Source organism: Diceros bicornis, chromosome 18, assembly GCF_020826845.1.
Source record: "Diceros bicornis minor isolate mBicDic1 chromosome 18, mDicBic1.mat.cur, whole genome shotgun sequence".
Lineage (NCBI taxonomy): Eukaryota > Metazoa > Chordata > Mammalia > Perissodactyla > Rhinocerotidae > Diceros > Diceros bicornis.
In genome coordinates this window covers 29,366,439-29,394,010 of record NC_080757.1, presented here as the reverse complement: position 1 = coordinate 29,394,010, position 27,572 = coordinate 29,366,439, and the positions used below count along the sequence as shown (strand labels likewise).

The 27,572-nt window shown below is 58.2% G+C and overlaps 1 protein-coding gene across 1 annotated transcript; it reads right to left on the bottom strand.

Annotated features, from left to right (window-relative positions):
* Positions 1-1,255: 1,255 nt before the first annotated feature.
* On the bottom strand, positions 1,256-26,811 carry TSPOAP1 (TSPO associated protein 1). The gene is given in 32 exon segments (XM_058560578.1): positions 1,256-2,482; positions 5,002-5,112; positions 5,354-5,425; positions 5,516-5,619; positions 5,807-5,839; positions 6,262-6,333; positions 6,706-6,874; positions 7,365-7,516; positions 7,631-7,730; positions 8,382-9,248; positions 9,821-10,006; positions 10,322-10,561; positions 10,647-11,024; positions 11,339-11,490; positions 11,657-12,341; positions 12,343-12,488; positions 15,652-15,761; positions 16,047-16,162; positions 17,361-17,533; positions 18,177-18,381; positions 19,214-19,234; positions 19,637-19,687; positions 21,103-21,207; positions 21,458-21,580; positions 21,770-21,859; positions 22,132-22,215; positions 22,302-22,379; positions 23,625-23,810; positions 24,365-24,544; positions 25,128-25,256; positions 25,532-25,639; positions 26,449-26,811. Coding segments are annotated over 32 exon segments (5,730 nt in total). The 5' UTR covers positions 26,779-26,811; the 3' UTR covers positions 1,256-2,308.
* Positions 26,812-27,572: the final 761 nt, after the last annotated feature.

Sequence of the window (27,572 nt, the reverse complement as noted above, 5' to 3'; positions counted from 1 at the left end):
TTTACATACAATATGATCACATATATAGAAAATTCTAAGGACTCTACAAAAAAGCTACCAGAGCTAGTGAGTTTGGTAAGGTTGCGGAATACAAGGTCAAAATACAAAGATCAGTTGTGTTTCTATATACTAACAACAAAGAATCAGAAATTGAAGTGTAAAACAATAGCACTTATAATGGCATCAAAAATATGAAATAGGGATAAATCTGATAAGATTGGAAGATCTGTACTGAAAACTACAAAACCTTGCTAAGAGAAATGAAAGACGGAAATAAATGGAGAGAGATATTTTGTTCAGAGGTCAGAAGACTCAACGTTGTTCAAATGTCCATTCTTCCCAAATTGATCTGTTTGTTGAGTCTTAATTGTGTCCTTGCCTTAGTCCTTGAGAGTCCCTGCGAGACAGCTGGGTGGGAGCTGCTGCTGACTCGGAGCGTTTCAGGGAGAGGGAAGGGGCACTTATGCTGCTCTTTACTGGCTCCTCCCCTGCGCAGTGATGTTCCTTGTTTCTGCAAGGTGTTGCCAGTCACCTAAAGTACCACCTGGTCTCTGATCCAAGCTGTCACTCCCACCGTTCTCCCTTAAAGGCAGATATCCTCACCTTTGCCCCTTGGCCCGCAGGGAGAAGGAGAATATGCAACAGTCAATTGACCCCGTTGCTCCCTACATGGAACCTCAACTTACCATGCTGCCAGTAGCCCCTGTGGTCTCTTTTGCTTTGTTCGTGCCACCTCTAGGCATGGAGCAATGTGCAGAACTCTCCCACATGTACCCTGCTTTGAGGTTTCTGAGTATGATCTCTCATCTGTTTTCTGTCTTTTCTGGAATCTGTCGTTTCTAGTCTACCGAGAGTCCCCCTTCTTGCTTTCCAGTGGAACTACGGATGGTGTTTGTTTGCTTGGTTGGTTGGTTTTTCTTACATCCATTACTTCTATGAATTTGGTGCAGGGGAATCAAGATTGCAGGATGCATTCAGTCCACTGCCTTGAACTGGTGCCTTCTCTCTTCATGTCCCCCCGTCCCCTTGCCCAGGTCTCTTTCTCCCTCTAGGACCCTGCCCAACTCCAAGCACCTGGCCTTGCAACCTCAGACTCAAGAAGCTGCCAAACCTCCTTCTTAGGAAAAGAATTCAAGAGCCGCTTGGTCTTCTTGGTGTCATTAGTTTTGCCCCAGTCGCCCTTGGATGTAACTTCTGGGTTCTAAAGTCCAGTCCAAAGCCCAGCATGACCTACCCCTTGAGGAGTCTTTTGCCCCAGGTAGAGCCCAGCATGGGTTTTGTGAAAATAGACTTTATTATAATAAAATGTCTTTTTAAACAAATGCCCCCACCATTCCACACCCCTTGAGACCAAGGTGGGGGTGGGGCTTCAGTCAAACAATCTCCTGCCACAGCGAAGGGAACATGCAGACACTCACCCAGCCGAGGGCAGGGGATAGTGGGTAGGGTAGAGTGGTGAGCCCTCCCCCCTACTCTGAACAAGGAAGGTATGACAATAGCTGCATAAATCTGTCCTTTTCTCCAGCCCCGGACTCGGACAGGGGCCAGAGGAAAATGATGCAAAGGAGAAATTGAATCCAATGAGCAAAATAAGGCAAACCCCACTCCTGCTTTCTGCCCACTGGCCCCCTGGGTCTTTGGGGTGGGGACACACAGGGGCCAGGAGGCCGGGCTGGCAGGGAGGGGTGGAGCACTATGGGGCGGGGTGAGGCCCGCTTTGGCATGGCCTTTCTCCTTCCCGGGCCTGTGCAGTGGAAGCGAGATGGAGGAAGCTGGACGGAGGCACTGAGTATGTACATATATACACGGCTCCACCCTGCCTGCCCCGTGGGAGGCGGAGCTCGAGAGAATCCAGTGCAAACTTTTCTTCAAGGGAGGGAAGACGTGATCAGGATAGTCAGTGCCATCAGAGGGGACAGGCCCCTTTCTCCCCCCAGGTCCCCCATCCTGGGAGAGGGCCACAGAAGGGACTAGCATAGCATGGTGGGAACCCAGGCCTACATGGGTGGACTAGAAGTCAAGAGTCCCGGGTCCAGGCCTGGCTCTGTGACGAGGTGCTCAGCGACTTTGGCTGCGTTACTTCCTCCCTCTGGGGCTCAGTTTCCCCTCCTGCAAGAGGAAGGTGCCCTTCCAGAGGACTCATCTTTAAGGACTCATCTAGCTCTGACCTTCACCAAGTTTCTGATTCGCATCCAAGTGCCACAGTGTTAAGTTGGAAGAATGGGAGTCCAGGGCCTTCCCTGCCCAGCCGGGACAGTGATCCGGGGGCCTCGGGGGGCCACGTCTGCCTGCAGGATGGGCCACAGCGTCACTCCTTCTTCCCAGAGCCCAGTTTCCTGAGGAGCTGCTTCCCCTTGGAGAGGAGACTCCGCACCTTCTCTCTTGTGCCCTGTGGCCCCCCCAGTTCAATCCTGGGCAAGCTGCCAGGGGCACAGGGCCAGCCTGGGGGAACCGGGGGTCCTTGTGTTGAGCTGGCCCAGTCCTGGAATGTGAGAGAAAAGGGCAAGGTCAGGGCCCAACTGCCTGCCCCATCCTGACTCCTGTACCCTACAACCTCAGGTGCCTGCAGCCCCCTTGTCACAGAACCACGGTCGAGAACCAGAGCCCCACCCCCTGCCACTGTCCTGCACATCTGGAGCAGAGAGGAGAGTGGGTGTACTGATGCTGAGGGTGCACTGAGCTGGGAGAACAAAGCGACAAACCCAGAGTCTCAGTTCTGCTTCTGTCCACTTGGGACCTGGGCAAGCCCCTCCTCTTCTCTGAGTCTCTCTACAGGGTGCTGGGCTGAGAGCTCAAGAGTCCTTGGATCTGACCCTCGGGATGGGTGCCCCAACTGCCCCTGTGAGATCTCCTCCCAACAAAGGCAGAGCAAGGACAGGATCGCTTAGAGGCAGCTGTCCCCTCCAGGGAGGGCAGTTCCTGTGCCACCTCACAGAGGGAAGGAGCATGCCCGTCCAGCCCAGCAGATGCGGTGCCCTAGGGATCTCAGAGTGGAGCCAGGGCCCACCCCATGGGGAGGAGATCAGGACTCTAGCTGGAATGGCCCCTGAGAGGGGATTTACAGTTGGGCATCACTCAGCCCCCATCACAAACTCTGGAGGCTGCCCTGTCCGCTCCTTTAGCATTTCTCCTTTGCTGAATCTCCTCCTAGCACCATTTGCAACAGTGAGTGGCTCCCTCTGCCACAGGCCACTCAGACAGTGCTGTCAGTGGCCCAAGGACAGGAGTTGGGCGAAGAAGAGAGCCACCAGGAAGCCTCCCCCCGCATATTCCCACACCCCCACCACATTCCCACACCCCCATTGTATTCCCACACCCCCACATCCCCACCATGACCTCCTGCACCTGGCACAGCCCAGTCAGGTCTTGCCAGCCTGCATGTTCCCCACACCCTGCCCCTGACTCCCTTTCTCAAACCCCCACATGCCACCAGAGCCTGGCAGTCTCCTGGCCAGAGCCAGCCATGGAGCCCAGACTAGAAGCAGGAGAGCTGGGTACCCAGTCTGGGGCCCACCTTCACCCAAGGCCCTGATGACGTGGCAGGGCCTGCCCACAAACAGGTCTGCAAGCACCTAGAGGTCAAAGCACCTACTGCCAACCAGCCAGGGCTGACGGTAGCCCGGGAGCCCCAGGCTCTACCCACTCCCTCCCAGGGCTCCTTCCACTGCATCCCAGGAGAGAGGGGTTGCTGGGGAAATGAATGGAGCCCTGGAGGCAAATGGTTTGGGGTTATCTACAGACTCCAACCATTTAAGTTCCCCTTTTCTTCCCCCCAGGAGGGAGAACTGAAAGTTGGAAGTAAAATCATGCATCTGATCCCCTAACAGGTCATGATGCAGAGGACAAGGGCAGGAAGACCATTATTACTGGTGGCATTACAGTGTCATCCTTTTGTCACCAATAATAATCACAATATTACAATACCATAGTCACATAGTATCATAATACACTGATGAGTCATAATACGGATGTCATGTAACATTCTATAAGCCGCATGTGCTATAGAATATGAGGAGTCAGCTAATGTGGGACATTATATACTAAGATGACATGTATTCCTATGACAGCTGGCACTGCCCAGGGTAAAGGCAAGGGGAAGGGATCATCCTATATCCAAACCTGGCTCATGGCAAGATCCCCCTCCCTTATTCCCTGGAAGAAAGTGGAAAAGCCAGGTCAGCTCCAGTATTCAAGACAAAGGAACACCATCTGATTATGGTGATGTGGGAAGTGACATGGACACATGGACACAGGGGGCCGGCCCCCCACTTACATGTTGCTCTCTCTACATATATCTATCTCCATCTAGCACTGGACTCTTCTCCTCCTCATTCTCTGAAGAACAGGGAACAAAGAGAGGAGATGGGTTATGGACAGACCCACATGCTCTCTGCCCAGTCACCAGGTTGCCCGAGTCACAGGGGTTGGTCCTGCTTTGCATAGCCTTTGCCCTTGGAACTACTGCAGATGGAAAGCCAGGGTTTTCTGGTTGGGGCCTGGCCTCCTCACCCTCTCCCTGTCCCGTGAGGCTGGAGCTTAACTGTACTCCACCCGCCCCAAGGAGAGGCAAGCTCTAAGAATGAGAACCCAGGAAGCTGGGTCTTGCTGGGCAACTGGCTTTAAAAGGCACCTGGGAGACAGGGAGATCCAGCAGGGTGGGAGGGTCCCTGAAACCAGGACTATGACTGGCTAGAGGTGTGGGGGTCATGGGGTCCTTTTCCACAAGGCCCCCTCACCTGCATTGGCCCCGGGGTATGGGCAGCTGGATCAGATGGGCCGGGGATCAGGTCGCAGCCACCACCCCTCCGCAGAGAGGGGCACATACTAGGAGGGAGCTGGCCCTGGCTGGGCTCCCTCTGGGGGTAACTTAGTAGCTCCACCCTGGGCACAGAGCTCACCTGGATCATTGCCCAGCTGCGCCAGGACACTGTCCTGGCCCCACCACCACACCAGCACGGTAGAAACCTAACTGCTGAGCTGGGAGCCCAGCTCCTCACTGACCTGACTCTCGGTGTGGGGTGTCCCGGGATCCCTGTCTGAGCTGCCCGCCTCAGGCCCAGGGCCCTCCAGGAAGTTGGATGGAACCAGTCCCCTCTGTCCATTCAGTTCCCCCTGGGGAAGAGATGCTGGTGAGACTGAGACCAGGAAAAGAGGCCTCAGCCCCACCTCCTTGATCCTGAAGCCTCTGGGGGAACAGCCTGGGGTGAATATCACTGTCATGGAAGGTGACGTGGTCCATTCCTCCAAGCTTCCATCAGGAACCCTTGCTCATCCCCTTCCCTGGTTCTGGGAAAGCCCTCTCTGAAAGGGCTGATGAGGTGGGTATGGCACACCCCCACCCCAATGTTCTCACGTAGTAGAAACCATCATCGTCCATGCCCCCAAACACAGTAATGACATCTCCTGCCCGGAAGGGCAGCTCTGCCTGTGGAGAGACCAAGAGGCAGATAGATGTCAGGCCCGGGGAGGCCCTGCCATCACCCCCCTTGGCTGGGCTCTCTCTGAGGGTCCTCACCTCCACGTCCATGTTCGGGGAGCTCTCCTGGGGATTGTAGTCAAATGCAGCCACCATGGAACGGGGAGCTTTCAGGCTGGCAGAGGAGACCGGCTGGGGGAGGCCTGCAGGGGATGGGGAGAAGACTCAGGACCCTCTCTAGACCCGCCACCCCATACTTTCCTCCACATTGGAGGCCTCCTGACCCCCTATTCACCACCACCACTAGTTGTGGCCCCTGGAGAGAGGCCAGAGGGGCCGTCCCTCCCCACCTCTTTCCCCAGTCTCCCCTGCACAGGACTGGCCCCTCACCTGCAGCGGGCTGGCCAGGGCCTTCCAACTCAGCTGCGGAGAGAACGGGCGTGTAAGCCCTGCCCCTCACTCGCCTCTCCATCCCAGGCTGGGGCTGGTGCAGGGCAGGCAGGATGTGCAGCCTCACACAATGGAGAAAGATACTCAGAGAGCACACTAGCCTAGCCCTTTGATTTTGATAGTGAATTGAGGCCCAGAAAGGGTAAGTGACTTGCTCCAGGTTGCACAGAATTTACAGTCAGATGCTTTTGGGAACAGAGGTCCCGCAAACCACCCCCCATCCCCACTAGAATAAAGCCCCCCACTGCAGTGGATGGACGTGGGTGAAGGTCTGCCCTGATTCTCTTCACCTGCTCAAAACCCCAGAGCTGTCTCCCCAGAGAGCCAAGCAGTGCCCCACCCTCCTCACACACTCATCCTCACAGGCCCCTGAGGGAGAAGGGAGTCTCACCCACCTTTCTTGGAGCGGCGGGGCTTGGGGGGAGGCCCAGCTGTGCGGGCTGTAGAGTACACAAAGGGACCATTCCCTGATACAGGAAGGCAAGTAGATGTGAGAGAGAAACTGAGGCAGGGGAGAGGGGCAGGACAGTGACTCTGCAGTCTCCTCTCGGGGCTGTGCCAGGGTTCCTGCTCTCGTTTCTAAAGGGCATTCCTCTCCCAACCCAGACCTCCAGGATCCAAAACACATGACCCATTCCCCTGCAGCAGACCCCACTCCCTGTGGTGAGCCCATTGCTCTGGCCACACTGGCCTCAGTTTCTGCAAGGCCCCAGCACCTCTGCTAGACTCTGGATAAACGAGGCGCCCCAGCCACTCCAGACACACAAATTGCTCAGGAGGGGGTTGTGAGTTGGAACTGGGGTGCCGGGAGGTGGGTGAGGGACAGCAGCAGGTCATACCTGAGCCCTCAATGAGAACATCTGGGGACACATAACCCCGCTGGAACAGCTGCTGTCTCCCCACGGGACTGTCCACAGCTACCTCAGCCACCATGTTGCAAGGGATGTAGCCCGTCCGGCCCCCAGCTTCACCCCGGTAGAAGCCATCAGCATCCTTGTCCCCAAACACCTGGAGGCAAAGACCAGTTGTCTCAGGAGGCCAGTTCAGCTTGCCCGCTGTGGCCCAGGCCCTCAGCCCCGCACACCACACTTGGAACTGCAGAGTGCTCTCCCTTTCGCAGGCCGTGGAGCAGGAAACGGGGAAACAGCAAAGAATAAGGATCAGAGGGTGAGAGAAAATAGCCCTTTCCATATTGTCGTCACTCACTGTGTGCACGTCCATCGACCCAGCCCACCCCAGACTGGATCTCCCAAACCTCACAGCAATGGCAAAAAGCCTGTGAGGTAGACACTAACACTATCCCCATTTTACCAATGAGGAAACTGAACCCAGAGGGATTAGTTAACCTACTCAAGGTTACACAGCTAGAAGTGGCAGAGTCAGGATCCAACCCCACCTCATCTGGCTCTAGAAGCGCTGTTCTCACCCATGCATGGCTATACTTCCTCATGTGCAGGAAAAGGAGGGAGGAGGGAGGAGCGAATGATGAGTCAGTCACCTTCAGGATCTGGCCCTCCCGGAATGGGAGCTCCTCTTCCCCAGCATCAGGGTTGGGTGACATTGACACAGGATCATAGTCAAACAGAGCCACAAAGACCCTGACAGGTAGATCCTGGTAAGCCAGCACTTCTAGGGGGCTCCTCGGAGGGGCTGTGGAGAGGAGTGGGAAGAGAGCAATGACAATAAGATCGATAAGCCCAATAATGACAATAAGGGGTTAGGAAAGGCCCCCTCGGCCTAGCCCGGCCCCCATCAGGTGCTCACCCAGCTCAGTGGAGCCTGGCCTATGGGCCCGGTCCCCTTTCTGTTGGGGGCCCCTCCGCCCAGAGCTGTCCTGCCCCCTGGGCTCCCCAGTCTCTGCTGCCTGCAAAGAGAAGGGAACAGACGGCAGACGTGACACATCACTCCTCAGCGGGCACCTCAGCAGGGACAGGACCCCGTGTGCACTCCCCTAGCTGTGCCCCATCAGCATAAGCAGCGCAGCAGAGCAGGGACACATTCTTCTCCTGGAGCCTTGGCCCAACCTCACTGGAGACATCAGACACCCCCATGGGGGGAAGGACAGGAGGGGAGGCCCCAGCTCCAGCCACCCCAGAAGACGAATGTAGTAGAGGGCACTGAGGTTAGATCTCAGAGCTGGCTGAGGAGCAACGAGTGTGTGAGAGGAGGGCCTTTCTCAGCGTCAGGGTTGGGGGACGCTGGACATCACAGTCAGTGTCTTGAAGATGTAACTAACTCAGCAGAGGAAAGGGCCACCCCGCCTGAAGACAGGCGGCTGGCTGGCAGCAATTGGCAACTAATGATAACAGAATACTGTGCATCCAGGTTCGGATCAGCAGAAGCAGCAAAGCAGTGGAATGTGGGTGGGAGGAGGCAGGTGAGGGAGCCTGGAGGCCCAGCTCCACCTCTGCTGATGGAGGCAGCAGCATGGAATGGGAGTGGCTGGTGGGCAGAAAGCAGGGCCACCAGGTGGCAGCAGGCGGGTGGCTGCCCAGGGTGGGAAGTGGGCACGGACCCAGGAGAGTGGCTCCTTGGCTCTGCCAGTCGCACTGCGGCCTCTCCGCTCTGGCTCCCCTTTCTCCCAGGCCGGGAGGCGTGGGGAGGGGTTGGGGCCTGAATTGGCCTTCGGAGGGCCCCTGGGCCTTCCTATGGGTGCTGTGCCCCAGGCCTCCCCATCTCCAAGGTGGCAGGAGCTGGTGATGCTGATGCCCCCGCCGCCCGCCTCCTGTTCATCCTCAGAATCATATTCGATGCTGATTTCCAAGCATCTGGGAGAAAGGCAGCTGGCCAGGCCAGATTCTGGAACCCGGCCCCGGGGGCATCTCCGGGAAGGGGCCGGCCGCCCTCTTCCACCAGCCTCTGGTCCACCCCTGGTACCCTCGCCCACAGGGGGGCCGCCCCTCTCCCGTGTGGGGCCTGGTCGTCCTGAGGCCTGGGGCCCACAGTTGCTGAGAAGTCGGCTGCAGTGTTCACGGGGATCTGGGGACCGCTTGCGGTTTGGGGGCTTCTCGGGGAAGCCACTTCCTCTCCTCCAGCTGCTTCCACCAACTAGTCCGGGCATGTCCTCCAGGCGGTCCCCAGCCCTGGAGGGCTCAGGAGACAAGGGACATGGGCCAGGTCCTCGGGGCAGACCGCTGTCACAGCCCAGCCCCAGCACTGCAGGCTCAGGTGGGCCAGGGTCTCCGGAAGAACAGCCAGGCCCTGGCCTCTCCTCGGCCTCCGCCGCCGCCTCCTCCTCCTCCTCCTCCTCTTGCTCCTCCTCCTCCTCCTCCTCAGGGATGCTAAAGAGCTTCTTGCTGCAGAACTGCTGGAGAGGCAGCTCCAGGATCCGCTCCAAGACCTCTTCATCGCTGTCAGTCTCCCAGAAGGGGTCGGGCTGGGGCTGGGGGGCGGAGGGAGGAGGGCAGCGAGAAAGAGAGGTCCATGGAGAGAGAAGAGAGCTGTGATCTTTGCCCTCAGATGAGGGCAGAGGTTGCGGGCAACCCATAGTCCTCCCTCAGTTTCCTCCAAGAGGAAAGACCAGAGAGGTGGGCTGGCCCAAAGGCACACAGCATGTCCAGGGCAGAGCCAGAGGAAGAATTAGGGACACACCCAAGGAACAGCGCCTGAGGGACAGGAGCTTCAGGGAGCAGGCTGTGCCTGTAATAGTAGAGAGGCCTCCGCACCCCATCCCCAGAAGCTCCCAACACAAAGATCTCAGATGGCCAGATCTCTGTGTCTGGTGGGCTGGGGTGGGAAAAGGTGCAAAAAAGAGCTCCTCGTTCTCCCCTCTCTTCCCAGGAACGCAGAGACCAATCCTGAGCCACTTCCTATCTGCTGCTTAGGACAGGGCCCAGGCCACACACCTAGAACGTTGCTGGCACTCAGTGGCGGCTGAAGCAGCTGCTGACACAGGGGGTGGAGGCCCCTGGAACCCGAGGTCTAGGGCCCACCAGCCCCTCCTTACCCCATTACCTTGGCCCCATTCTCCCTAATGCTGCTGCCAGCAACCTGCTTCTGGAAAGAACAAGTCCTGGAACCCAGCTCCTCTTCCTCCTCCTCTTCTTCCTCCTCCTCTTGAATATCTGACAGATCTGAGTTGCGGCCATGGTCCACAAGGGAGTTCACCAGACGGACCCCGAGCTCCGCCGTGTCCTCCCTCTGCAAGAGGCAGTGAGGGGGACGGGAGGCTCTGGCAGGGTCAGCCCCAGCCAGAATGAAAGGGGTCCCTTGGCAGAGGGTCATGCCCCAAATAGGCACACACAGGGAGGGTGGGGGAGAAGAAAGATGGTAGTCAAAAGGGAAAAAGAAATCTGGGAAGATAAAGTGACAAAGAAACAGAGAGACACACAGCACAGACAAGAGCCAGACTACAGCAGAGAACAAGCGGAGAAGGCAACCAGATTTTGGCTGGCAGAGGGCAGGGAGGCAGGCCACGATTCTTTGAGGTGGTACAGTGTTTCCTCAACCCCATACCTCAGCCCTGGGCCTCAGCCCAGACCCTGTGTCTCCTCCGCAGCAGGCCTCAGCACAGGGTACCCTCTGGGCCAGTGCTTCCTGGGTGGAGCAGGGTGCCGGGCAGGCCTCTCCCGCGGTCCACTCAGCCTCCTCCTTGGGCAGTGAGGAAGCTGCAGGGCTAGGAACTGTCTCCCCCACGGTTGGCTCGCTGGTCCTCCTGTCCCCTGAGGCACCCAGCACAGCTGTCCCAGCTTCCTCCTGGAATAGAGGGCACTGAGGAAGGGCCCAAGCCCCAGGCCCTTCTCCCAGCCTCCACCTGCTTCCCCTCTCCCCAGCCAGGTACCTGAGAGCAAGGTGCTGGGGGCTCCTCTTGGGATCCTTTTGGTGTCTCTCTGGGAGGGCTTGCTGGGGGGCCCCCAGGGGGCTCTCGAGTTCCATGGGGGTCTGGGTGCCAGAGGGGAGAGCTGGGGTCTCCCGGCCCTGGAGAGGCTGGAGCAACGGGTGGTCTGGCCTCCGAGCCCGGTCGTGGTGAGGGGCAGGAGACCCGAGCTGGAAGGCAGGCCGCAGCCAGGACTGGGGTGACAGGAGCTGGAATGGAGTCGGCCGACTCGCCATGGGGTGACATGGTACGTACGGCCACCTCACTGCACACCTGCAGCAGCTGCAGCTGGGACAACTCCACCAGCACACTGCCTGCTGTGGGCGAGGCCACCTCCATGATCTGCAGGGCGGAGGGAGCACAGGAAAGGGAGGCTGAGATGGCCAAGCGTGAGAACACAATGACAACAATGGTGGCCAGGCCCTGTGCTAAGCCCCTGGCATGCCTTATCTCATTTACTCGTCCTGGCCACACGCGGTTTTTGAATCCCAGTCATCTGCTTCCAAACTCCATGCTCTTAACTAATCTGCTACATAGTGCCCAAATGCCAAGGGCCAGGCATCTCTGTGTCAAGCTGGGGAGAATAGGCCTCTGAGAACGGCAAGGAGAGACCCACATCCTATTTCCAGTATACAGGGAGAGTCCCCAGGCCATACCTTCTGCCCATCGGCATAAATGGCATAGCCTGTGACCCGGACACCGTTGGAGGTGCCGGCAGCATCAATTGTTACTGGGAGCCAGCTGATGATCAAGATTCCAGGGGAGGGCCCCGGCTCAATCTGCACATCGAGGGGGGCATCAGGTGGGCCTGGGGGAAGGGAGGCACAAGACCCCGTAATGTAGGACACTCGGCACCAGAGACACCAGCCCACTTCGCCATTTCCCTGAAAACGCAAATAGCTACAGCCTCCCCTTCCCCCATCACAAATGATCTGGCCTGCTGGGTGTTACAGTCAATGCCCAAGCCGGCATACCTGCGGGGAGTGTGGTGAACTGCAGCGTGGCAGCCCGCTGCTCTGGCCTCTCCCAGCCTGGTTCCCAGGACCCTCGAGGTGGCAGCTGAGCCTCCACTCGGGCCTGATAGAGTGTACCAGGCCGCAGGTGGCAGAAGGTGGCCCAGTAGATGCTGGGGCAGGCAGGGGGACACTCTTCCCCATTGAGGTAGATGGCATGGGCCAAGTTGCTATTGCCGGGCACCCAGGTAATCTCAGCAGACGTGGCTGTCAGTCGATGGACCCGCAGCTGGCTAGGTACCACCCCAGCCCGGGCACCCACCGCCAAGCAACAGCGCAGAGGGTCGGAGCTGCCCCGGCTGGTCAGGGCCTGCACAGAAACATGGAGGGGCCCGGCCCGCAGGTCCAGGTTCTCAAGCACAGCCTTGGGGGGCGTCCCCAGCCCCAGGGCCTGACGCAGCTCCCCATTCACGCGGATATGGTAGCCGTGTAGCTCCACTTGCTCAGGAGGCGGCTCCCAGGCCAGCACCACGCTGTGGGCCAGCTGCTTGAGGACTGCCAGACGGCGGGGGTAAGGCACAGCAGAAGGCTCACCCAGGCCCTCGGGCAGGGGGCTCAGACTGAGCTCGTCCCCTGCAGCCTCCTCCTCCGGTGTGGGCTGGCTGCGTCCCCCGCTGCTCTGGCCCCCGCTACTGCTGCCACCCCCCACCTCCGCTCAGGAAACTGAGTTCAGGGCCTGAGCTGTGGGATAAATCGGCCAGCTCCGGAGGGAGGGAGGTCAGGAGGTCGTCGTCAGACACACGCTCTACAAAATTGGAAGGGACCAGGCCCCTTCGGCCATCCATAAGCTCCCCTGGCAGAGGGAGGGCAGGGAAGGGAAAGACAGAGAGGAAGTAGAGAAAAACCAGTCCAAAAAATGCATTTTAGCAATGGTTAGTGAGTGATCTTAAGCATATGATTCAAATCAACATTTACCCGTCAGCACTTTTAAAAGACAAGAGCAGTCAAGATCTGGATTGCAGAGTTATTGTTAATTTTCGTAGGTGTGATAACAGTATTGTGGTTACACAGGACAGTGCTTCTTAAATTTTAATGCGCATATGAATCATCTGGAGATTCTTTAGAATGCAAATCCTAATTCAGCTGGGTGGGGCTGAGATTCTGCATTTCTAACAAGCTCCCAGGTGATGCAGATACTGCAAGGATGTAGGAGAACGCCCATGTTCCAAGGAGATGCATGTTGACTTATGTCTAAGCAAAATCTCATGATGTCTACAACTTGCTTTTATTTATTTATTTATTTATTTATTTAATTATTTTGTGTGTGTGTGAGGAGGATCAGCCCTGAGCTAACATCCGATGCCAATCCTCCTCTTTTTTGCTGAGGGAGACTGGCCCTGGGCTAACATCCGTGCCCATCTTCCTCTACTTTATATGGGACGCCACCACAGCATGGCTTGACAAGCAGTGCATCGGTGCACGCCCGGGATCCAAACCTGCGAACCCCGGGCCGCCGCAGCGGCGGAGCTCGCGCGCACTTAACCGCTTGTGCCACTGGGCCGGCCCTACAACTTGCTTTTAAATCGTTTTTCTTTTTTAACCTACATATGGAAAAGCAAATATGGCAAAACGAGACAACAGTCGAATCTAGGTGGTAAGTATATAGGTGTTCATTGGATTATTCTTTTTCTGTACATGTGAAAACTTTCATATTATGCAACCCTGAGAGTGGGGGCAAGGCACCCCTCACCTTCCAGTTCTGGAAAACAGACATCCTCGAAGGGAGAGGGAAGCAACACCTGGTCAGGGGAAGGGAAGGAATCTTTAGATACAAAAGACTTAAGTGCAAACGAAAAGAGTCCCCTGTGGGTTCTAGAAGGGATTAGGACCCACAGCAGACCTGGGTCTAGAAGCCTGACTGGCGGTCAGTCCAGGCAGTGACCAAAAGTAAGCTCTGTTACCATGTGCCAGTTCCCCTGAACACTTGTCAATAGAGTACCATCAAACATTTGTTGTTTGTTTGAGGGATGTCAAGGAAGGAAGAAACTGGGCACACGGCCTGTCATGTCACAGCTAATTTGGGAGAAGGAAAAAGATTCCCAGGAACAGATGAGCTGGTGGCTGCTGAGCCTTCTTAAAAGGAAGGGGAAGCATGGGCCAGGGCAGAGGGCAGAGGGTGTGTGGAGGCAGGTCTGAGCTGCAGGAGGGCCTGTGAGTTTCCCCCACACCCTCTCTCTCTCTCTCTCTGCTTATGCTAGGAGGGAAAAAAAGCATGAAAACTTGAAGAAGACACATAGGGACTGTCACTAAATTGAATAATATAAGCTCTGTGATGGGCTGAATGGTGGCCTCCCAAAAATATGTCCACGTCCTAATCCCTGGATCCTGTGAATGTGACCTTATTTGGAAAAAGGGTCTTTGCAGATGTAATTAAGTTAAGGAGCTTGAGATGAGATCCTCCTAGATTATCCGGGTGGGTCCCAAATCCAATGACAAGTGTCCTTATAAGAGACGCACAGGGAGGGACACAGAGAGAAAAGAAGGAGGCAATGTGACTGCAGAAACTGGAGTGATGTGGCCACAAACCAAGGAACACTTGGAACCACCAGAAGCTTGAAGGGACAAGGAGTGGAATCTCCCCTAGAGCCTCCAGAGAGTGTGGCCCGGCCGACACCTTGATTCCAGACTTCTGGCCTCCAGAACTGTGAGAGAATACAGTTCTGTTGTTTTAAGCCACCCAGTTGGCAGTAATTTGGCAGTAAAATGCAGCCCTAGGAGATGCATATAAGCACCAGCGCTAAGGAGTGTGACATTAAAGCAAGAGCCTTCACACTGAACAGATCCACAGCCCTGAAAGGCTGGCGCCGGAGCCTGGGCCCGAGTCAGGCACATACTCCCGAAGCGCGTGCCACCGAGAGTGGTCCAGGTGGGACCAGATGTAGACGAAGGAATCATTCAGCTCATTTGACAAGGAATACAACATCCTACACCCAGGTGCCTACATGCCTTTAAATCTATCCCAGATTGTACAGTTCAAATCCAGTAATTTGTGGTTAGTTAATATTTATGTTTTTGCTGCCCCCTTCCAAAAAAAGGTATTGGTTTTTGTTTTGTTTCGTTTTCTCCATAAAAAAAAGCTGTGTTTCTGAAAGCTATTTAATCCTGCTCTCTGTTATCCACCCCTATGGGGAATTGAGCTGTTGATCATCATTCCCAGCAGCTGCTCGAATAATAGCCATAGGGCCTGGGGAACAGACACGGAGCAGGCTCTGAAGGCCTGGCCTTACAGACCCAAAGCTTTGGGTGTTACAGGCCCAGAGCTAACCTCTTTCCTACATCCCCACACATGGTTACGGCCCTCCCCCTGCCCTGTCCACACCTCATCTCAGTCCCTACCTAGTGTCATCCTCCCTGCTACTGAAGGATGCAGCCTGGTGCCCAGCCAGGGCCACCCGGGGAAGCCCCCCAAGGCCATTTCTTCTGTAGGCCTGCCCTGTTGCCCAGTCTCTGTAATGGGGCATCTGCCTCAGTTGCCCGATCTCCCCACAGGCACTGGAGAACTGCCCTGAAGCCCACACCTGGGCCCTGACAATTGCTACCCACTTGCTAACACCCTTTCCTGCGCTCTGGACCCTGGTTCCTCCTCCCCACACCCGACTGGAGTCCAGCATCAGAACTATGCTACATGCCTGACCTCGAGTGTCACTGGTGTTAAACACTGCCCATGCCCTGTCTGCCAGCACAAAAGCAAATTTAGCCGAAACTCCCTACCACACTGCCCATCATTGTGGTAGGCCCTGTCCTGCCCTGCTTGGGGCAGACCTGCAGTCAGACCAGCTGCCTCCTTGTCCCAGATCCCTTCCTTTCCCTTTCCCCACAGGATCCAGGTCTCTGTATGCCTTTTAGCTGAGTCTGAAAAGTTATGGTGGGCTGAGAGGATATGGATGGTGGAAGTCTTTGGGAAGAGGAGCTTAAAAGCAGGCGAATGGACAGAATGATCCCTTCTACCTCCCTACCTTCAAAAAAGCCATCCTCGTCCATGTTGCCATAGATGTAGATGTACTCGCCAGCAGTAAGCGGAAGCTCTGCCTCCGGATTCTCATTGGGGCCCTCGAAGGGGTTATAGCTGTTGGGGGAGGCAGGGAGGAGGAGGAGGATAGCGACCAACAGCCTTACCGCCATGCCCTAGCTCCTCCCCTCCACACGCTCGGCCTTTATGGAGACTTGGCTGTCCACCTTCAGCCAAATGGAGTGCTCACTGCGCCCACCTCAGCCCAACTAGGCTAAGAGGACATGTCCACTGGGATCCCTGCACCCCCCACCACCTCCAGAGGCTGCTATCTTCACTCTGCCCCTTCCTCCCATATATCCCAAATGCTGGGCGGATGGGGAACAGGGGTGAGGGGCCCACCTATAGCGTGCTAGGAAGACCTGGATCCTGGCTCCCCGCCGGCTGCCCTCCGGTGCTGCAGGGAGCAGGGACACACTGTCCGCCTCCAGCTCCTCCACCTCACTGGCTGTGTCCACCTGGGGGCAAACAGAAAGGGCCAGTCCTCTCCAGGACCCAGGGCCAATGGCAAAGCTGGCAGAGGAGGACCTGTTGCTTTGAGAAGGGAAAGTGAGCATGTGCTGGACAAGGCAAGCAGCAGTGAGCCCTGATGTTTTCTAAATCAGCACCTGAGCCAGCAGGTCCTGGCAGAGCCCAGCTGCCCTGGGGAGGGGAGTGGGGATAACCTGGATTCCTCCCTGAGCCCTGGCCTCTACTGCACCAGCCCAGTAAACAAGACCACTTTCTCCATCGGAGAGGGAGCCAGCCACACTGGTGTTGGGTGGCTGTCCATGGCGGTTTGTTTCCTTAAGGCAAAACACAGCTAAGTACTCTGACTGTAAAGAGCTGGAAGCAACGAGGCAGAAGGGGCTGAGAAGTCCCTGTGAGGGGGTCACTGAGAGGGAAAAAGGGCAGCCAAAGCCAGCACCACCATGTTGCTCCACAAGGGGGCAGTAGAGGCCTGGGGCTGGGTTCTACCACTTTCCACAACCTTGGACAGCAGGGCTGCTCCTGACCTTCCCCTCTCCACTTTCTGGGGTCTGGGAGGTAGAGACAGGGACCAGGCGCTCAGGAGAGTTGTGAGTAATGCCCAAGAACTTGGTAATAATAACAGCTGCCATACATTAAGCATCTGCTGTGTCCTCCACACTGAGCAAGGCACTTTCCTTATATTTTTTCAAGTAACCCTCACAACAACCTAACAAGGCAGGTTTTATTTGCTCCAAAACTCAGACAGGGAAACCGAAGCCCAGAAAGGGTCTGTGACTTGCCTAAGACAAAGCTGGGACTTGAATCCCGGAACCTGGGCTCTTTCTCACACAACCTTCTGCCTCTGCGACAGAGGCTCTCATGAACAGTCTCATTACGTGGATCCTGGCGCCAAAGTGTCTCCCTCCATCCAGCCCAGAACTGTAGGGCTTCTCTGGGCCCAGAGGGGTGGGGCCGGGCAGCCCCAAGAAAGGGCCTGCAGGAGGCCCTGGAGAGCAGGACGGGCTCCACCCAAGCTCCCTGCCCACAAGGAGGAATCCATAGCCCCTTCTCTCCCAGGGCCTGGCTCCGCCTCCCCACAGGGGCCAGCGGCCCCCCAACCCCTGGGAACCCCAGAAGAGGTCAGGGCCCCCTCCCCTCTCCCGTTACCCAAGGCGGAGAGAGACCCAGCCCCTCCCCCACACTGACCTCGGGAGTAGGGCATGACTTGGGGCTGTTGTGGATGGACTCGGAGCGAGAGGAGTTGGAGAGAGACTCTGCTTTCTTGGCCGTCCTTCGTGGGGCCCCAGCAGGGGTGGCAGGGGCAGGCTCGGAAGATTTTTGGCTGCAGTGCCCTGGAGAGCCCGGTGGGAGGTCAAGGTCTAAAGAGAAGACGGCACGGGGGCTTGGAGTCTGTAGCCTTAGGAAGGACCAGGGACCAAGGGTGGAGTCTCTTGGATATGGGAGTCAGGCCCTCCACAGCCAGCTTTCCTTACAAGAAGGAAAATACTTGGGGGAAATTTACTAAGTGGAGGTAGAGGTGATTTACGTATATTATTTCACAGGATGCTCTGTGAAGCACAGCAGCTTGATGAGGTGCACTGAATTATCCCTGTCTTACAGATTAGGAGATCACGGCCCACAGAGGTGAAGCAGCATGCTCAAAATCACAGGCACTGTTCAGTGAGTAGAGCTGGGACCACCAGATCTGACTGACCCCCGGCCCTGACTCTTCACCAGCCCATAATGCGTGCTACTGACTCCTAGGGCCCAATTCCCAACCATGACCACAGAGTTCTTGGAGCAGGAGGAGCAGTGGCCTGAGATGCCCGGGCCAGACTCTGGGACAGACACTCCTGTCGGCTCATGTTTTCCCCATCAGAGCCTAGCTCTAGCCAGGCCTGGCTCTAATTTGCTGTGTAGCTTTGGGTGAGTTGCTAGCTTCCTCTGACCCTAACCTCTCTGTCCTATACAAAAGGCCCAGGTCTGAGGATTCCAGGCTAATGTCAGTGGGGTCTACCTCACCTTTGGGGCCGGACCCCCTCCAGGGCTGGGGGGTAGAGCAGCAACAGGGGGGTGGCGGGCGGTCCCCAAGGGAACTGTAGCCCAGGGCAGAGGTGAGCAGATCCAAGGGGCCAGGGTGCAAGCGGAAGGCCTGGAGCTCCTGCGCCAGGAGGCTGAAGCGCTCGGTTTGGCTGCGGCATTGCTCCTCGAGCTCTCGAACCCGGACCTGAGCCAAGACCCACCATGAGCCACCAGGCCAGCACAGCTGCCCAGTTCAGCCTGTGCCATCTCCACACAGCCCCACACCGACTTCAGATCACATCCGCCCAGCCCCTGGGCCTGGGCACCAACCCTCAGCCTGGCTGCCCCATTGCCCCTAATAGGGTCTGAGCTGAGGGTGGTGTCCGGGGACGGCGGGACACCATCACTCCCTACCCACCTCCAGACAAGGGCCGACTGGCCACACACCCAGCACACCCTCATGCCCCAGGCAGTGGCACTTCTGCTTCTGGCCGCTTTCTAGGCCAAAACAGATCACTCCCACCCCCATCACCACCACCAGTATCACCTCAGGAGTTTTCTCAGCTCCACTGCTTGTCACCCCCCTACAGTCAGTGACCCAAATCTCTGCCCTCAGAGAGGTCCCCAGAGGGATCTCACACGGGAGCTAGGGACATCATTGTGACAGGAACAGGTCAATTCCCAAGAATTTTCCTCAGGTATCAGGAGAGTCCCAATATTAGGGACTCTCCCCGGCCAACAGATCATGGGGTAGACTGGTGACCAACTTCCTCATGGTCTGAATGGCAAGGTTTTAGAGGAGGGAAGCCCCCATGTCTGCCAGGCACAGTGGCAGGTCTGAGATGAGGGGATGCCCACACGTACTGTGGGAATCCCAGCCCATCTACAGATTCTTGGGGCTGCTACCAGTCACACCCTCCTCTGGTGGACATGAGGGCTGGGACCACTTGGACCCAAGGGAAGAGATGCAGCTCGGCCAGCCTGGAGAGGTGTGGGGGAGACGACACCCCAGGAGATGGGGGATCGGGAGGCCATACCTGCATGGAATCCAGGGTGGACTGTGGCGGGAAAGGAAAGCACAGAAGAGAGGTTAGAACCCTTACCCTGTGGGTCACTAGCCGGAGAGGGAGGGAAAGAGAGAGGGGCCCACCTGGTCAGCTCACTGGACTGACTGAGCAGTTCCTAAATGAAGGATATTTCAGGGTGAAGGCAGCCTCGGGGGGGTGGCAACAGGACACTGCTGCTGCCAGACTCAGGAGCCCCTGCCCGGCTGTGCCCTAGCCTGAGAAATAGGCCAATGGTGGAGGGGATTCCCCCAGGCCCTGGAGCATTTAAGGGCCCTTCGTGCAACCCCACACCGCTGACACCCACACCGACACAGTCCATTCCAGCTCCCTCTGAACTTCCCCTGCCTGCCCCCATGAGCTGGTGAAGCTGGTGGCCACCCCCGGGGACCCTACCTCCAGCAGCTGCACAGCTCCTTCATGTTCCCTCTTAGCTGCTGCCTGGGCCTACAGGTGAGAGGAGGCAAAATGCTGGAGAAGAAGGATGAGGACTGGGCGTGGGCTAGAAGGAGATGAAAGGGAGGGAGGGTAGGAAGGGCGAAGGAAGAGAAGAAAGAGGGGGAAGGGAGAGGAGAGGAGAAGAGGAGGGCAGGGGTGCTGGGAAGGGTGAAGCTGAGGGTTCCTCCCTCCGGAACTCCCATACTGAACCACACCTCAGGCTAGAAGGCAATGGGGTCAAGGAGAGGTGAGCCTGGTACTGCTTCTCCCTCTGTGGGACACTCACCCTCAGGTTTCCCTCCTACCTCTCCAGATGCTCCTTCTCAGCCTCTTCTGCCTGCTCCGTCTTCTACCCCTTTAGAATGTTAGGGTGCCAGAGGGCACAGTGCTGGGCCCACTTTATACCCTACAGTCTCTCCCAAGGGTCCCACCTAGTCACATGACTAGACACATTGATGACTCCAGAATACGCCTCCAAGACCTACTTCCCCAAGACTGCAGACTCATACATCCAACAGTCTATGCACATCTCCACCTGCACGTTTCACACACAACCCAAATGTGGCCAAAACAGAACTCAGAACTCAGGATTCCTTACCTCTCAAATCAGCTGCCCCTTCATCCCTTACCTCCTGGGGAGTGAAAAGCCCCACCCTCCATGAGGGTGTCACAGCAAATGGGTGACAGAGCTGGGCCTCAACTGGAATCCCATAGTGAGTCTTGTTGATTCTATCTCCAAAATATATTTCAAATACATCCACCTGTTTCCCCCTGCATTGCCTGCTCCCTGGTCCAGATGGCCATCATCTCCCACCTGGAGACCTGCCACAGCTCCAACACCTGATCGCCCTGCTTCCATGCCCACTCCCCCAACCCATCCCCCACGGCGCTGCCAATGTGATCTGCTAAAATGACCCCTCAGATCATGCTACTCCCCTGCTTGGGACCTTGCAGCAGCTTCTATCTGCTCAGAGAGCAAAATATCCAAACTCTTTCCACAGCCTTTAGGGCCTGGAGCCATCTGGCTCTCACCTACTCCTGTTGTTCTGTCCATCCCCACATTGCTCTTTCCTGCCACAGGGCATTTGCACTTCTATCCCTCTACCTGGAGTGCTCTTTAGCTGGCTCCTTCTCGCCTCTGAGGGATTAGAGGCCTTCCCTGCCCTCTCTAAAGTGGCACCTCAACCCATGCCAGTCACTCTGTGTCACATCACCCGGTTCACTTCCCCCCTTGCGCTTATCAGTGACTGGGATCACCTCACTCATGGATCTCTTTGCCCACCACTATCCCCTGGTGCCTGGCACAGTGGCTGGCATGCAGTGGGTGCTCAGTAAATGCTCGTTGGATGAGCGGATGACTAGGCCGGGGTCCAGCAGCCTAGCCCCCTTCCCTCACTGCTGCCCCCTGGAGACCCTGCCCTCACCTGCTGCAGCCTCCGGACCTCCTCCTGCTTCTCCTGCAGGCTAAGCCGAGCCTGCTCATGCTCCACCTCCAACTGCTGCCGCCGCTGGGCCACCTCGCGCATGTGCTGAAACACAAGACCCAGGGTCAAGGCCAGAGCCCACCCCACTGCTTCTCTAGAAGCTCCAAGACATCGGGGCCGCAGACACTATACATTCCAGATGCCCTCTATCAAAAGGGAAACCGTGGCCAGAGAAGGCAAGGGGCCGCCGGCACCAGGACTGTGCCTTAGACCCCGGTGCCCCACAAAGGGCATGTTCCACTGTCCCACTCTCTCCCTGAGCCAGGGACCAACACCTCCCCACACAGTCCCCTACCTTCAGCACCTGCTCCAGGCTCTCCAGCTTGCTCTGCAGGCCCTGGCTCTTGCGAAGGGCCGAGTCCCTCTCCTGTGTCACCCCCAGGAGCTGGCCCCTCAGCTCCGCATTCTCCCACTCCACCTGGAGACGGAGAGTGACAGGGAGCTGGGCAAGCTGGCTGTGTGAGCCTTGTGCCACCAGCTCCCTCCCCAGGGAGAACAGTACCCTTCATACCCTAGCCCAGTGAGGGGTGGAGGAGACAGCCCCTTGCCCGGGGACCAGGGCCCTCGCAGGAGCCCAGGCCCCACAGCACCTGTGCAGAGGTGCTACCTGCTCCTTCTCCGTGGCTCTCCCACTGAGCCGAGAGTTCTCCTCCACGAGGCGGGCATTCTCACTCTGGGCTTCTCTCAGCTGCAGTTCCTGAGAGACCAGAGGAGCTCTGGGGAGGGGGCCCAGCACCCACATTCTGCCCCTCCCCACACAGAGGATCCTGCCCTCCCAGATAAGGCCTTCCTCCCCCACTTGGAAGCTGCATCAGCCAGGAAAGGAGAGCCCTACAGAAAAGGAGGGAATGTGTGTACTCAAGGGCAGGAGGGATGAAAGCAGAGCTGAGAGGGAGCCCACCACCTGGCTGGCCTGCGGAAAGCAGGAGCTGGCCTCCGGGAGGCCCCGGGAGGCCCTCTAGAGCTCACCAGCTCCTCACATCGCCTCTGCTTTTTCCGGGCTTCCTGCTCCAGGCTCTCGCATTTCTTCCGCTTCTTGCTGAGCTCTGACTCCTGTGGGGTCAGAATCCAGGGCCCCTCATGTGGAAAGACAGATCTGTCCACAACAGGTCTCCTCCAGCCCTTGACCTGAGACTTACCAGCTGCTGCACCCTCTGTTGTTTCTCTGGCTCCCCTAGGACCACGGGTGGGTTTTCCACATCCTCCTGGAGCGTGGCCTGGAAATGCCCAGGGACAGGGGGCTGGCACCTGAGAACAGGGCCCCAGGACAGCCTGCCCCCAGCCCAGCCAGTCGGTGGGAGGTTCCCACTCCATCTCACAGTCAGCAAAGAGATCCCTGCCCAGGAAGGGGGGTGCTGTCTGCCCACCCCCTCCCATCATCTCCAGCTGATGTAGAAGTGCAGTGGCTGCACCCGTGTCCTCCAGACATCGTGCTTTCAGATCCTGAGACCCACGTGTGCCCTGGGAGATGGGTCCCTTATCCAGGCCAAAGCTTTCCCTTTTTAGCTTCCAGCAGCAGCCCTGCTCTGCACTCAATAATTGTCCTGGGTCTCCTTCAGTGACTGGCAGAGAACTAGGAGGCTGCCTGGGCCCCCAGGGAGGTAGTGTTCCCAGAGCCAGGCGTTACCAATCAACCAAATCTGGGCTTGGCCTAGAGCAGTACAGACTTGGCCAGACCCTCCTCCCGGCTTCCCCTCAAGCCCATCCTGTTGCACTGCCCATTTATCTGTGCGAACTCTGGGGGAGGACAGGTCTTGATGAGCGGTGCATCTCCCTCCCTGGGCCAGGCAGAGGCACAAAATCTGAGCAAGAAGCACCCCACACCCTGAGGCCTTGGTCGCTACGCAGTCCTTTCACCCACCCCTCTGCCCAGAAAGAGGTGGACTTAGCTGCTGCCCAAGCAGAGAGGACGGAAATGAGCCAGACCCCTAAGTTCGGGGGTTCCGGGGCGGGGTCTCTAACCCTCACGACAGCGGCTGCCTAAGCCCGGCGCCCAGTGAGGGTCGCCCATACCTGGAGCGGGCGCAGACGCACCGCCTCCCCCCGGGAGCCAGGGCCGGGCCTGGCCCACCAGGCGGGCGCCGAAGGGGGCGTCCCCGTGCTAGGGCGGCAGCGGGAGGCGGCGGCGCGGGCTGGGCCCCGGGTGGCTGCCAGGGCAACCAGGGATTTGCGGCCGGGCCGTACCACTGGCGGCGCGGCAGGGGCGGCGGGGCGGGCCCCGCGGGGCGCAGGCCTGCAGAGGGCGGACCTCGAAGCCCTGGGGGCGGGCACGGCGCAGGTACCACCGCGGGGAGGCTGGGCGGGGGACCTTGCCCCCGGGGTCTGGAAAACTCCCCAGCCCTTGGAGCGCACACCACCACCGGGTCGTCGGGGCTCTGAGTGCGTCGCAAGGAGAGATCCCGGAGCCGCCCCCATCCCCCATCTACACACACCCACACACCTGCCCTTGCGCCGGCGCTCACCTCTCCCGGGGCCCCGGGGGCGGGCGCCCCTGCTCTGGGCCGGACAGCGGGGGCCGGGGGCCGGGGTGGCGGGGGCGGCTCCTGCTGGTTGCGCAGAGCGATCTGCCTCTGCAGCCGCAGCACCTCCCGCTGGGACTCGCGCAGCAGCCGGTCGAAGTCCCGCACGTGGAGCCACTGGGGGCCCTCCTGGGGTGGGGGGACGGGGAGAGGAGTCAGGCCTAACCCCTGCCCGCCCCACGCCATCCCCAGCAGAGCCCGCCCTCCGCCTTGCTGGAGGGACTCCGATGCGCGGGAACATGCACATTCTCCCATGCATACATGCCTGGTCATAGGTGCGTGCGTATACAGCCGCATGCTTCCGCTAGCCCGTGTGCATACATTCACAGAAACTCATTTACTGGGCACTTGTGGTGTGCCCAACACTGTGCTAAATGCCTGGAGAACATCTCTTCACACAAGTGTGAGGTATTTGTGGATTCCTACAGCCAGACTCACTGGTATACAGCCTGAAGCTTGGAGCACAGAAATTCCCAGGCCTGGGACTCATGGCTCCACCCCCTTCAGTTCAGGCTCCTTCTCCCTGCTTCCACCTGGGCCGTTGCCAGGGGAACCTACTCCCCAGCAGCCTCCACCTTCCCGCTTCATTTGCATCTCATTAACATCTCGTCCACATCCCACAAGCCAGGCGCTCGGCCCTGTGTAGGGCTGAGCTGGAAAGGGTGACCAGGGCCTCCTCGCACCTTGCCGACCAGGGTGAGCCTGGCCTGCAGCTCCCTGCACTCCCGCTGCAAAGCAGCGATCTGCTTGTCCTTGGCCAGCAGGACGCGGGCTGTCTCACTGAGGTCCTGGGCTCGCTGGCAGGCCAGTGCCTTCCGGCACAACTCCAAGCTGGCCCCGGGGCGGGGCATGGGGGCACTCACCTGGCCAGAGGAGTAAGGCCAACCATCATCTGAGGGCTGGGGCACTTCTCCCACTCCTCAGCTCTTCCCAAAAGGAAGGGTTAGGATGAAAACCTAGAAGTGTGGCCTCCTGCTTCTACCCTGTGTCTGGGGCCTCAGTGTACCAACAGCCTCACTTGACCCCATCCCAGCAATCCTCAAGCAGGACTGAAAGAGTTAACTCCACATCCTAGTTTAGGCCCAAAGGATGCTGCTAATTCAGGGCTGCCACTGTGATGGGTCTTCATCCCTGCCCCCAACAGCTCTGCACCCAGAGATGAGCTCAGCGGGCGGCTGCAGCCAGCACCAGCACGTGGCAATCCAGAATCCTGCTCCCTGCCTGCTCAGGAACTCCCTGCCCAGCCCTTCCCTCCCTCCTGTAGTTCCAGAAACCCTCAGCCTCCTGGCCTGGCCAGCGTTTGCCCTTCCTACACCTCGGCCCCTGAGTTCCTGCTTTTCTGGGTGCTAACAGGCTGTGACTCCCAAGCCCCACTCCCTCAGGCCCAGCCCCAGCTCCCCACTTCTCTGGTCCCCCAGCCTCCGTCCTGCAGCCTCCCATCCTCACCACCCTCAGGTTAGTCTCCTGCAGCTTTCGGGCCCTCTCCTCCAGGCGCTTGGCAATGACCGCCAGCTCGGCGTTCTTCCGCTTCAGCCTCCGCACCTTCTCCTCCGTCTCAGGGAAGCTGCTCTTCCTCTGACAAGGGGTCAGTCAGAATTGGGGTATGTGGGGAGCACCCCACAGACCCAATTCTAACTGCCCAGGCCTTGGACCCCCCCTCACAATGGGGTCCTCACAACTCTAGGTAGGGGTTCATCCTCTCTGGGTCTTGGGATCATGTCACTTCCATGTAATCCCCACTTGGAGGGATATTCATGGGATGAGGAGGATGCTGAGGCAGAGGGCCAGGGTGTCTGAGTCTGCCTTCCCCCAGTCCAATCAGGACCCAGGACTCGTTTTCCAAGCCTCACCAGCATCTGGTTTTCCTCCTTAAGGATGGCACAGCGCTGCTGCAGCTCCCCCAGGGCCCTCAGCAGCTCCAGATTGGGCCTGTCCCCAAAGCCCATGTTCAGCTTGCCCTGGCATGGGAAAGGACAGGGCACAGCACTCAAGAACCCACCCTACCTAGTCAGAGCCCTCCATATGGAAGCATTCCCCCCTCCACGGTCCAAGGAGACATGGAGATGAGAAGGTTCTCCTCCACATCCCAGGCCTTCAGAGGGGAGCACAGGAGGCCTGGAGAAGGGACTGTTTAGTCCTCCCTGCCCGCACTGGCATCCCCCAACCTTGGACTCCTCTCTGCTGGCTCCTGATTCTTCCCATCCCTGCCCATCTTCTCCTCCGGGGAAATGCCAGCTCAAGCTCCCATCCTCACCCCTCCTCATGGCCCCTGAGTCCCCTTCCCTCCCCCAAAGTCATGGTCCCTCCATCTTCTGCAGGAGACTGCTCACACCCACCCCAAACCTTGTCCTCCCTAGGCTCAGCCCAGCACTGAGCCCCCTCCCCTGAATCTGCTTCCTCTGGACTCTGATTCCACCATACACCTCCACACACACCTGGTATCCTCCAGCCCCCAAGGACAGAGACTTACGGAGGAGGAGACACAGACAGACAGACTGTCAGAGAGAGACTCACAGAGGGAGGGGGTAGGGGCAGGGCCAGATGTAGACAGACAGGCAGAGAGTCAGAAGGACAGACAGACGGCAAAAAATGGAGCCACTGAGATTCCTGCCCAAGGAAGGGAGGACGGACAGTCACAGAGACAGACCACAGACAGAGACAGGCCAGGAGAGGAGAGTTGGGCAGTACGGTTGCATGTCATGCCCACTGGAGGGCATGATGAGAGGCCCCCCACCTTGCAGACCCCAGCCCTCCACAGCTCCCTTACCTCAGGGAAAGCCTCCACCTCCTCATCCTCCACCCTCGGGCAGCGGGGTCCAGAGCTTGCTACTTGCTGCCCTAGGCTGGGCAGCTCAGTTTCTGTTCCTTCGGGGTCAATGGCCCCCGCAGGTGGGGGGCTCCGGGCTCCCTCGGGCTCAGAGCTCTCCTCAGGCCCCAGTTCTCCAAGCTGCAGAGCTGCCGGAGTATCGGCAATGCTTGGGGCTGCGCCTCCAGGTTCGCCCCCCTGGCCTGGAGTCCAGGTCTGCCAGGCGGGCAGTGCCCATGGCTCCATGGCTGCAGGGTCCCCTGGCCGTGCGAGGGGTGTCAGTTGCTCCATGGTACTGCCGAGCGGCCCCAGGACCCCGGCCCGGGGACATCACCCAACCAAGCGGAGGGACTGATGAGGGTCATGCCAGGCCAGACCCTTTCCTCTCTGAGCTCTTGGCTTCACCGAGTCTCCATCCAAGGTTGACCGAGTTCTTTCTCCCCCACAAAGGAAGCTGCAGGAGTCGGGGCTGCCAGAGCTGGAGCTGGGGGTATGCGAGCTATGTTTGCTCGTGGCTGTGTGTGTGTGTGAGTGTGTGGAGGAGCGAGGGTGTCCCCGTGGGGGCAGGGAGGATGTGCAGAGGCCACCCACAGCAGTGCCTGGGTGAGGGTCTGCGCGTCTCCGGGTCGGTCTGTGCAGGTCAGCACTGTCTCGTGTGTGTTTGGAGGATGGGTGCCCCCTCTCATGTGTGTTGGTGGGTAGTGGTTCTGTGTGTCACTGTCTGTGCCTGTTTCGGAGTTACCAGTTGTTTCTGTGTGTGTGTGGGTGTCTGTATTGCAGGGCTGTGGCAGTGTGTGATGCTGTCACTGGTTGTATCTGAGCGTCTCACTGTTGTGCAGCTGCGAGCATCGGTGTCATTGTTTGTCCGTCAGCGTCTGTGAGTCTGGCCATCCATCACAACCCCTCAGCCTGGCTAGGGTCCGCAGGAGCTGCTGGGGGTGATCCCCAATGGTCCGCTGTGGTCCTTTATGTCCTGTTCTTCTCTCCGCTGCTGCTCACTAGCTTGCTGGGCGGCCGGGCTGGTCCTAAGGAGGCCTGGGTCGGTGGGCTGCTTGCCTCATAGTCTCTGTCCCTGCTGGCTTCAG